General features: G+C 38.0%; 1 protein-coding gene across 3 annotated transcripts in view; it reads left to right on the forward strand.

Moving 5' to 3' along the window:
- sgcd (sarcoglycan, delta (dystrophin-associated glycoprotein)) overlaps nt 1–12,377 on the forward strand; it is a 134,018-nt gene that overhangs the window by 84,668 nt on the left and 36,973 nt on the right. For all 3 annotated transcript variants that reach the window (XM_086057854.1, XM_086057855.1, XM_086057856.1), the window contains one exon: nt 1,411–1,596. In XM_086057854.1, the coding sequence (XP_085913980.1) occupies nt 1,411–1,596 (186 nt within the window). The remainder of the gene's footprint in view (nt 1–1,410; nt 1,597–12,377) is intronic.

Consider the following 12,377-nt stretch of genomic DNA (forward strand, 5'->3'; position numbering starts at 1 on the left):
AGCGCCATCACTGGATTTTATTTTATTGTTTTGTCTTTTCAGGAGAGCCTTTGAATACATTGTCACATTGAATAATCGAGTGAGACAAAACGGCAATTAAATCTGATTATAACCGCCAAAAGTATTTTTAGCGCTTCCGGCGAAACTGCTCCCGAAATAGTCCGCCCAGTCGTCATCGTCACGTCTTTGTTCCTCTACTGATGGTTTAGCTTTTAGTGAACATTCTATCATATTCACTCATATTGTGATTTTTTTAATAAATGTATGTCTGATGTTAAAAAAAAAGTACGTTTGAAATGTTTGAAGTTGAATTTGAATAGGATCGTTTTTGTGTTCGTTTGTGATTCTCACTTAAGATATTGACCTTGATAATCTACGTGAAAAATGTTGAAAAAAAGTGAAAATCCCATTTTTACTCAGTCAATGTACTCATTTTTTTGTGCTTCTTTAGCAGTGATTGGAACCCAAATTTGTAACTTAGAACGTACTGTTTCATGCTAATGCAGTAGAAAGTATAGTTACCATAAATATTTGTACAATGTTTGTACAAATAACACCAGTAGGCCATGAATCAACTGAAAATTGTGTAGCACTGCAGGAACTTGACGTAGCAGTAGCATGTATTATTCGAACGCCACTCAAACTAGTTCATGACTTCAAAACAGCCTTTGTCGCTACAATTGTAGTCGTCGCCGCATCTTTGTTCCTGTTCTCATAGATTAAGCTTGAGTGAAGCAGGTCTCATGAGGGGGCGGGGGAAGTCGTTTAACTAAATCCTGGGAAATGGGACTGCCAAGGTTGAAGCCTGGTGCAAATAATCTGAATTTTCATTGCTAGCTTTGCTCTCCCGCCTGGTGATTTCCCTCCCGTCCGTTTGGCTGGGACATCAAAATAAGATCCACCTTCCAATCGGAATAGAAACAAGCGAGTTAGTCCACAACGGGGGCCCCCTGTCTTGTGCCATTTGTTTCAGTTAGCCACTAATGCGCCTGCTTGTCAAAAGCCATTTGACAGCTCAAACGCAGAACACGGTAAATTGTATTTTAGCCCCACAGTTATTAGGGCCGGCCCATTACGGCGGAGCGTCAAGTGCCTCGTCGGCGGCGTCCGACAATTAGAGTCATCATTAATCGCTATTGGATGGCATCGAAGACGCGCTGGCGTTGTCGGGCTTATGGGACAATCACTCAACGGGATCGCTAACTAAACTTTTGTCGGGCCTGACACGCGCTCAGTGACTAAGTGCACCACGGTGAGGAACGTTTACGGCTAAAAATCTCTTCACAAGGACCAAAAAGCATTCTCACTTACAGGGCTGTTGTGCGAATTTTTTGTCATTTGCATAATAAGACCACCAGTGACACCCCCCCCCCCCCCCCCTTGTTCGCTCTCCCCTCTCTCTCCTGCCAGATGACCCAAGAACAGTGCAGTCATAGGAACAATGTCCAGAGTTCAGAGCAAGCGCAAGTGTACAAAGTGGGAATCTATGGCTGGAGGAAACGCTGCCTTTACTTCTTCGTCCTGCTGCTGATGATCCTCATCCTCGTCAATCTGGGCCTCACCATCTGGATCCTCAAGGTCATGAACTTCACCATCGTAAGTGCAACTTACAAACTTTGTATAACAGTGTAAATGGACTGCCAAGTGTACAAATGTACTACTCCGCACACAGCCAAAAATCTCTAATCAACTGGCAACAAAAGTGAGCACACCCGTATGTGAGACTGTCCAAGTTGCACCACACAAAATTTCAACCACCAATATATATTTTTTTACATTTTTGTTTCAAAGTAAGAATTGTGCATTTTTACCAGTGTCTTCACACGAGTGTAAAACAGTAGCCTGGTTGTCGCAAAGAAATACGAGGACCAATCGTTGGCTCGTCTTTCATCACCGGGGGGAGAGCAGTGCTGGAGACGATGACGTCCTTGTCACCGCTAACATGACTGGAATGTTTTGCCTCCTCTCTAACATGTGGGCTGATGTATTCAAATGTAAAACAAAAACAACAACTTACTTTGCCCAAAAATCTGAAAAGTTAAGATTTTTTTTTCTCGTTCACATAGAAGGGATGTCTTTTTAAAAGTTTACTTTTGTATTTTTTTAAAGTTTACTTTTGCAGGGGGGAAATGTGATATTTATTTATTTATTTGTTTGTTTGTTTATTTATTTTAAATTCGAACATACTTTTTCTTTTAATCAAAACTGTTTCATAAAATAAATAAATAAATAAATAAATTTCCCCCTTTTCTTCCCCAAAAAATCTCCGGAAAAATAATGACTGAAAAATTACCCCCAAAATTCTGAAAATTACTCTCACTATCAATTCATTTTAATGTCATCGTCATTTTCTTTTTACATAAGCGGAGGTGGACAAAAATGTAAACCCGCTACATCTGCATGAAATTGCCGCTTGGTTGTCTCAAACAAATCCGATGACCAATCTTGGCTCCTCATTCTTCACCTGGGGAAAAGAACGTCGCTGGAAACGACGACGTCCTTGTCGACGCTAATGCAGTTGGAATGTTTTGCCTTCTTTCGAATCGCCGGCTGACATATTAAATCGTCATAGCGCCTCACATGTGCCACGAGAAAGTGTTGGCTGATTTATGTAGATCTCATGTTAAAGCCCCGCTGTGAAGTGGACCTCATGTTTTATTCATCACTACTGCCGTGTGTGTGATGGCATGTTATGTGTGTGTGTGTGTGTGTGTGTGTGCCCGTGTGTGTGTCATGCTTTTGTAGTATGTGAGTCATCATGAGCACTGAGGAATTACAGAGAGCTGAGAAAGATGGGTTGACACAGGGAGAGAAAGTCAGCATGAAAGCCAGAGGCGGGAAGCAAGAGTGGAATCTCAACTTACATGATTCATGCAAAATGGACTCCATTCAATGATTTCAGTCAATTGGCAAAAAGTCTGAATCCCCCCCCCCCCACACACAAAAAAAATCCACAGTTCGGTTCATATCTCTGTTTTGTGGTGACTGTTTTACCGTTCTGAAATACGGTAACTGTTATAAAAGTGAATGCTGCCTTGCATAATGGTTCAAAGAGAAAGAATAAGGTAGTCAGACGTTCCAAACTGTTAAGTGTGAAGCTGTAGTAATAAGATCGGGGGGGAATTGCAAGAATCATAATATAACGTCGAGAAAAAGTCACATTTCTGAGGAAAAAAATGTGGAATTCATCAATTCTAAAGTACTATGCTAAAAATAAAAAATAAATAATTGCACTTTTCTTGAAAAAAAAAATTACGAGAAAAAGTCAGTAGCACAAGACAGACTTTATTTAATGGTTATAAAATTAGAGTAATTCTCCGGGGGGAAATAATAGAAACAAATTTCTGTAAATAAGAATAAATTAGGACTATTGTGAATATACTTTAGTTTAAGTAAAACAGTCGGAATTGCGTCAAAATGTAAAAAAAAAAGGCTTTCAATAAAAAGTCTAAGTTAATGATTATTAAGTTTGGAGTTAATAAAAATCACGTTCTCAAGAAAAAAAAATCTTGAATAAAGTCTGAATTTAATGACTCTATTTTACGTTATTAAATTTTAAAGGTGGGGTCTTTAGTTTTGACCATTTCTATTTGTAACCAAACAATTCTCCTCCCATCGCTCAGCCCCCCCCCCCCCCACTCCGCTTGTAAAAATTGTGCCTGCCTTCAGCGACACGCCTCCCGCCTTGTGATTGGCTGGAGCCAAACATTGACTTTCCGCCTACAAACGTCCCTCTTATGGCAAAACACAACAAAATGTCATAATACGGGCAAAATCACCACCACACATTAACAGAACAGCACAGAGGTGTTGATTGAGAAGGATTTCATGTGTATACGTCCAGTGTTTATTTCTGAGTAAAAACTTAAGATCCCACCTTTAAGAAATTTTATTTACTGAGAATTGTCATATTCAGTGAAAATAGTCATATAAGAAAAAAAGTCTGAATTTAACTGAAAACAAATTTAGGAAAATAGACAGTCATGATTACGAGAAGAGAATTTATAATTATGAGCATACACATATTTAGAAAAGTCCGACTTTTGTTGAATTAGGCCATTTTTCTTGTCTTGAACTGTTTAACTGGAGAACTATTATGATGTCGTCATGATGTCATCATGTTAGGTGAGGACTAATGCTGCATTCGAGGTCGGAAGTCGGGCTTTTCAGGTGTGTACGGGAACGCCCCCTTGAACTCAGAAATCCCACTTGCGAAGTCACAGACGGACCACAATGTGACGTCACTCTACAATACAGCGATGACCACTTTGGAAACACAGACCTTGAATGGTAAAACACAATTTACTCCAATATAAAACTAAATAGCTTTCTACATTCATAAATATTTGACATAACGTAACAGAACGTACGTGACAGTATGCCGTTATCTCGAGCATGAAATTATACGGTGAACTATATAAATTGCTTATGAAATAAGATAAAAACAATAAATGAAGCAACATTTGCGAGAAGGTAAGTTTGCTGGAGGTCAAAATGAGCTTTGAGGACCAAAATAAAAAGCAATTTATCACTATCCACCATTTTGGTTGTTTACTTTCGCCTCGAACGCTTTCAGGTCGGAACTGGGAAAAACCCACTCGGATAAATCAGACTTCGGACCATCCTCGAATGCAGCATTAGCAGATGGTCTGTGCAAGGCGTAATGCTTTAACTCTGAGGTTGGCAGGACTGAAAATGTTTGCATATTTGAGCAATTTCGCTCCGAGCTCCATGTGACGCTCTCCAAAAGTATCGCAACCATCCGGTGGATGAGACGTGAGAGCCGGGAGGACGTCTCGCTCTTGTCTCTTTATTTTTTTGACCTGGCCGCTCTTCTAACTTTGGAAGACGTAACCCCGACGCAGATGTTCCCTTGTGGCATCTGGACATGAATGCTAATAGGCTTTTATTTAAAGTAACACTCGTTAGAAGCAGGCTGGAAGTCTTTTGCAGACAGTGAGATGATGGATTTTTAGAACACATGAACATTGCTTCCCCCTCAAAATCGATGTATTTGAATACTGTACTTTAATATTATGAATTAATTTCAATATTACAGGTAACACTTTTTAAAAATAAGAACATTTAGAATAAATCTTTTTGTGGAAAAACACAATTATGTAAAGGTACATATTTTTAAATGACTTTTATAAAACTACCGCAAAAAAATTATTTTTTACTACAATTTATTTGTTAGAAGTAGTTAAGACATTTTTTTCCAGAAAAATTATTTTCAATGTATTATGTTTTGTTTTTTACGTAATAGTACAGCATCCTATATTTCTGATAGATGCATTATGTAGTTTAAATGGTAAATAGACAGAATAGCTTTAAAAGGGTTGTCTGTGCATGCCCGTGTGTCCATCAGTTATACGCAAACCATCGGCAAAGACATCGGTTTCGAATGTTTAAGTCTACCGAGACTACCAGTTGACGACAGCCCTTTTCCCAACAGTCCTGTCTTGTGAAACTTGTATTATGATTACTGTATTTATATCACTGTAGTCTTTCCAGATCAACTCAAGGCGTGTACAATCATTTTCAGACCACTTTTCACTGGAAATGCAGTCGAAGGCTCTCAGCAGATAAACGCCCCTCTAAGTGCTCCCAATTGCTGGCGATGGGAAATGAAATGAGAGCTGTCAATTTCCATCTGATTGCAAAGCGGCTCATCCCAGGGCTTTTTTCTTTTCTTTTCTTTTCTTTTCTTTCCCTTTTTTTTTTTTTTTTTTTTTTTGCTCAAAGGATAATGGTTAAGAAACAGAGAGTCTATCAAGACTACCTGCTATTGTGTAAATGCAGACCTCCACGTAAGCTTAGAAAGTTGCTCAATGTAATTCAAACCTGAAAAGGCAAAAGTGCAATCTGAAGCAGATGTGAATTAAGATTGACCTGGCATTTACAGATGTTAATCTTGTGCATTTAAATTTAAAATCGCATGTATTTAGACTTGGTAGCTTGATGGTCAACAGGATTTACCATGTGGGATTTACATTGCTGTTTGGATCAAATTCAAATTAAATTTAATTATTGCTTCTTGTTCTCCATTTACATTTGGTTCAAGTTAAATACTGTCTGAAAAGGATAACTGGGATATTCCATGTTTGATTATTTTAAACTGCACGCAATTTGGATCAAATCCAAATTCAGCTCTATTTCAAATATCGGCCTCTCATTCTACAAACATGTGCCAACTTTGTGTTGATTTGAACAATGCTTCCAAAACGGGATCAGATTAAAATTAAACTTGTTTTTGACATTTCAAATTCTTCACTATTTCATTCAGATAAAACACAGCATATCATAAATCACAACCATCTTCAAATGTGGACTGATATTTCCTGCACTGGATTTAAATTGTTTTGCAATCAAAATTAGATTTGACCTGAATTTGGATTGACATTCTTCATCAGATACAATGTGAAAGTGATACAAGGCTTGGTTGGATTGCCATTTTTTTTTTTTTTGAAATACCTTTGTTGGCCATTTTGTGTTGAATCAGCCATTTTAAATAGTTGTAAATATCTATTTTGGGTGTAATGAGGCATCAATTTGGGCAATTATTTGAGGATTCTCAGAAAATAAATTCAACATTTGCCCTTGCCTGCAGTTATATCGATCAACACCAAACTGGGTGGACATGTGTCTATCAAAACAAGCCGTGCAATAAAGTCTGAAGAGCCAATGTGGCCGAAATTAAAAAGAAAGTCAGCCATTCTGGTTTGAAGCAGCCATTCGGGCCGAATTCCAAGGCACAACGTGATGTCCAATAATCATTTTTAGTGTTCTTTGTATTTCATTTCATGTGTCACATTTGTCACGAAAATATTTCTAATTTGATATCTTCATTTTATTCCATTAAGTCCATTTAAAAAAAAAAAATCATAACTCCATTGGTGGCGCAAAAAGAAAAGATAGGAGGTTAAATTGATTGAATTATAACATATTTCGAGTCAAGGTCGAGTTGGCAAAACTTATTTTTTTCTTCCCGCCCCCTCGAAGCGGCTCCCTCCGGAATAAGCTGCAGAATTGGCTGCCGGCAGCCTTAAATCTCCCACCGCTGATGAGATTGGAGCTACAAGGCTCTCATTTGAGGCAATTAAGAGCCACTTTTCCCCCCTGCCAGCTTTTGGCGAAAGGTCAGTGGCGATGGAGTTAAGAGGAACCTGGGGATGATGGGAAAAAACAAAAGGCAAATCTCTGTCTGCAGTTCACATGCAATTTGCTGCAGCAGAATGGAGGCCGTAATGAGACATGCAGTCAAGTGCAGTTACAGGAAGGAAGACTTATTTCATGGAGAAATGAGCCAGTTGTGTTGTAGCCAACAGAAAGCGATTAAATGCAAAACAGTGAGGAACACAAAGATTTGACAAATAATTACCCGCCGCCATGGCATTATTCGATTTTTGGCTTGTGTGTGCGTGTGTTTTAATTCCGCCGAAAAAGTCCAACTTTGTAGCGTAGCGTTGCGTTGAGATGAAATGAATTCTTCCATTTTCCACTCGGGTGCCTTGCGCTTGTTGGGACGTAATTGCTTGGGAAGAAAACAAGTTTGAATGTGGAAATGAGCTCGCGCTGCCGCTTCTTTTGTTTCGTGTCGTTGGTTGCCTTCAAAAGTTGTTTATCATGGAATCATGATCACGCAATTGTTGCTTTCCATACTCAAATCTGTGATTGTACACGTGAGTGTTTGTATTTGACATTACATTATAATTTCCATTTTTTAGTATAACGACGAGTTAACCACAGCTAAAATAGAGAATATACCACACACTCTTTTTGGAATCAATTTGCTTGATAACAAGCTACTGATGCCACATTGCAAAATTTAATCAAGCCACATATATGATATATATATATGGCTTGATTTAATTTTGAACAGCGATAGCTTGTTCGTTTTTTTTTTTACTTAACGGTAATTTCTTTTAGATTTTTTTATTTGCATTTAATTAAATTTTGGTATGCATTTTTTCATCATTCAAGTATACAGCTACAATAAAATCTAGCTTAAACTAAAATACTCCGCCTTTGAAAACACTCGTTTGAGTACATTTTTTTTTAAAAAGGGTTGCCAATTTTGTTCAAATTTTTGTTAACATTTGTATCATTTTGTTACTTTTATGAGTTGTTAAAATGTACTATTATTTTTTTAAATTTACATTTATTTTGTATATTATTATAATCTTAGATTTTAAGTTGCTGTTCTTAATGTGTAGTGTCGTACATGTATAAAGCGAAGTTGACCACATCTAAATAAATCAAATACAGTAAAATTACGGAGCAAATTTGCAAAAAAATAAGTATAGCCAATTTGGTTTAAATCAGAATTTTAGTAATTTGCATAGATTTTGTTTTATTCATGTTATTTTTCATTTTAATTTGCAACTTATTTTCTGTCTTAAGAGTATAAAGCAAAGTTAACTAAGTTAGCATAATAAACCAAAAATACAATACATATAAATTACTTACCCTTAGAAAATACTTTTTAGAGTGAATTTTGGAGTAGTTTGCAGTAGTTGACGATAAGCATAGCCAATTTGATTTGAATCAGAAATTTTATTTTTTCCTAGGTTTTTTAAATGTGCATTAATTTTTCTACGTGCATTTATTTATTATCATTTTTTTCATAAATGTACTTTTTAGAGTACATTTGCAAAAGTTTATGAAAAGTGTCTGACCCTGTGGCAATCAAATCGGTTTAAAAAATTACAAATAAAATGTCAGCCATAGAAAATAGATGGATGAATCGGAAGCTTTATAACAATTGCCACTCCACTGTTTGACCCGCTTCTTTCGTCAAAAGCCATCTGGTGAAGACTATGAAAATTGAATGGATGCATGAAGGCTTTTTTTTTTTATATAACAGTTTTTAAAAGGTTTTATTACTTTAAAATTTCATGGCTGCCAGGATCAAATACTCTCATGGGCCCGGTATGGCCCACGGCAGTAGGTTGCCCACCCCTGGATCAGAGGAGTGTAAAGCAACTTCGTGCAAACTCTTTGATGCCTTTTTGAAAGCCTTTTCTTTCCTCGGCAATCTTCAGTAAAAAAAAAAAAAAGCTGCAAAAGTGGAACTTACGTAAAGTGCTGCGGAAGATGCATCAGCATCCTCCAAAGCATCTCAAGTGGCCACTGCAGAAGAATTAGATTTAAAAAAGAAACATTCCACTTTGCAAAACGTGACTTAAGGTACAGAATAAAAGAGATTTGTTTTGTTTTTGTTTTTGGGGAGGGGTTCCTGTGTGTATCAAGGCTGCACAATTCATAGGGTAGCATGCACGCTACAAGTGATTTTAACGAGGACTAATGAGCGCGTTCAATGTAGCCTCAGATTGCGACTTGGTGAGTTGTTATTTTTTATTGTATCGAACTCATTTAAAATACAGATTGTTTAAAAAAAATAAGTTTCATATCTACAAGAGCTCATAACATAATAAGACGACTAGTCATCTATTTTTTCTACTGCTTATCCTCATTAGGGTCGCGGGCGAGTTGGAGCCAATTTTGGTTGACTGTGGTGAGCGAAGCGGGGTACATGAAGTAGTTGTGTGCGATACTGTGGGCCAGGATTGCTGATATTGATACCGATAGTGATAGACCGATAAGTCTTTTTCAGGGCCAATACTGATAATTAGTAGTCAAGGGGGCAGATAGCCGATATTTAGAGCTAATATTCATTTGCAGAAAAAGATCAACTATTAGCGTCAAAAAACGAACAAAAAAGTGTCCCAAAGACGTATTTATATGTTATTTTTGTTTCTTTTATTTTTCTTATGCTAGAGCATAAAGAAGGCTTTGATGCAGCCTCTCAACTGCAGAGAACGTTTGAGGAAATGGTAGTTATTACAAAAACGGCCAGCAGGTGGCAGCAGAGCTCAACCAGGGCCGTGTTGAAAAAAGCTAATCTACCCACAGTTCTATACAGATTTGTGAATAATGAAGAAACTTAGCTATATTCTAATGCTAATTGCTTCAACATGGAAACAGATAGAAATATAATTTTTTCACTGATGAAAGAAGAGACCCTAATCTTTCTTTTGGTATTTTCCATGTTTTTATAGCAATAGAACATAATATTTTGTGAGGCTTGCAAAATCAGTCAAAATCCAGTAGAACTGCTGGGAGCGAACGGGATTGCTTCAGTGAAAATGGCTGCGAGTGAATGAGTTAGGCATGTTTTTTAAAACGACTTTTCAACATATTGTTTTTCTTTTAATTTTGAACATATAGGGAATCGACAGCTTCATCTTAAAATTCTAACAAAAAGTTCATGGAGCTTCCAGGGTCATCAGCATGTCTTAAGCTACATGACAAGCTAAACCAGTAAATAACTTTGCTGCCCTAATGGTAAAAAGGTTGCCTTGATTTTGAAGTAGGCCCTTATTTCCCTTAAGAGGCTTTGCTGCAGTTGGTAGCATAACTTCATCCACATACACACATAGAGAGTAACATGGCTGTGACAGCGGCCATTCTCTAGCCGATGAGCCATAAAAACAATAAAGCGCGTCCAATTATGCCAAAGTAATGACTTAATAATCGAGAGCTTAATCGCTCCTCTTTGACTCCATTTATTCATAAGTGTGTGTTGGTGCCTTCATCCTCATGAGGCCCGGTCGCCAACATTCAAAAGTCACACACATAGCGAGAGAGAGGAAGGGAAAAGGGTGAGCGAGAGGCCCGCAGGTTGCAAACGTCAGCCGTCAATCACGAGCGTCGCGAAGGCATCTGTGGCGTCCAAGCAAACAGCAAATCCATCAGCCGTTCTGACAAATAGCAGCTGCAGGCCAAGAGGCAAAATAACGTCTTGGAGAGGACTCGGCAGCTGTCTTGCTCTTCTATATGTCTGCAATGTACATACGCTAATGATCAAAGGGTTTTACAACCCATGTGAATTAAATGTCAGGAAAAGCCTTCAAGAACATCAGAACTTTTTTTTTTAGTTATGTTTTTTTGAGTCAGGCATGTGCTGGCTCTCGTTTAACATGAGTTCAAATGTATTGGTTCATTTTCATTTTCTCAGTTGTTTACTTTTTAGAAGAACTTAAATGGTGGGAAATATTTTCAAATGATTCATGTTTGAATCCAACAAGGGTGTGTAGACTTTTTATATCCACTTTATATATCAACACTGTACATACACGAAGGCCAAAGAGCACAAGTAATAATGACACTGTGTCATGAGCATTTGCAACGGAGATATATAAACACCCCCTTTCCGTCTTCCCCGTCCCTGTGCCGTTGTTTTATCTCACCTCATTCACTCCCTCCTTCCAACTTTGCCCTAATCTGCCTCTGTGAGTTTATCTCTCCGTGTGCCTGATCGTTCATTCTCAGGCTGTAGACCCCCGCCCTTACCTCCTCTTCTTCTCTAATCCCAGTGATGGATGATGCTGTACGGCGGAGAGGACCTCAATCACGCCTGTTTGCGGGAGGGGGGGGGGGGTTGTCCTCAAAACTAATTCTGCTGATAGCCATCGTGTAGCACTGAGTCGCGATATAGACTTGCTACCTTAGCTGCCACCTGTGAGTAACACGAAAGCCTGTTAGCTTAATGCTAACATGATCTAAAACGGCCAAAATAAATTTGCTTAAATGTTACTGTAATTTCAAACCTTGAATCAAGTGGTACTTTAGCTATGAGGGGGGCGTACATACGATCTGTACCTCAAATTTTACATTTGAACATTTTTGGTGTTTTGTACATGAAAACAACAACAAGCATGTCAGGAGCAACGTGACAAAAGGCCGCCATCTTTGTGGGATATTTAAAAACACAACAACAACAACATGGAAGCTCTTCAAATGCTTCTCAAATCCCCCAAAACAAATAAATTCACACAAAAAAAATAAAAAGTCAAGCTTCGGTGTTTGAAACATGACGGACAATCGGACAAGTCGAGTTCCTGAGTAGAAGATGAAGCAAAAGAATAGATGAGACCATTGAGATGTAATGAAGTTATTTTGGTTTTCTCTAATTTGAAGGTGTGTTTTTTTAACTAGATTAAAAAATATATATTTAAAACTACATGTGCAGTTTGCACTTAACATGCAAAAGTGACGTTACCTTGTGGTGGACACGTTCCTGCATGAAGCCTGAAGCCACGCTTCTCTAAATTTAGACTTACTTGTATACTGTACTGTCGAAACGCATTGTTTCAAATTCCGCAATATAACCGGGGTCAGGGGTGCAAACGATGAACGTCTCTGGTTTAATAACAGAACCAATTTGACCGTGACATTCAATAACAAAACAACAACAGTTCCCCTTTTTCTTTTTGCTATACACTCTTGCTGAACAGATGGCTGCAGATGGTGACTCATCCACTCAGTCTTTTTATGCCCAAATAAACCTTCTGATCTCGAGTTGTTTTTTTTGT

The sequence above is a fragment of the Leptonotus elevatus genome, chromosome 16 (genome assembly GCF_054856555.1).
Source record: "Leptonotus elevatus isolate MCC_2025b chromosome 16, RoL_Lele_1.0, whole genome shotgun sequence".
Classification (NCBI taxonomy): Eukaryota; Metazoa; Chordata; class Actinopteri; order Syngnathiformes; family Syngnathidae; genus Leptonotus; species Leptonotus elevatus.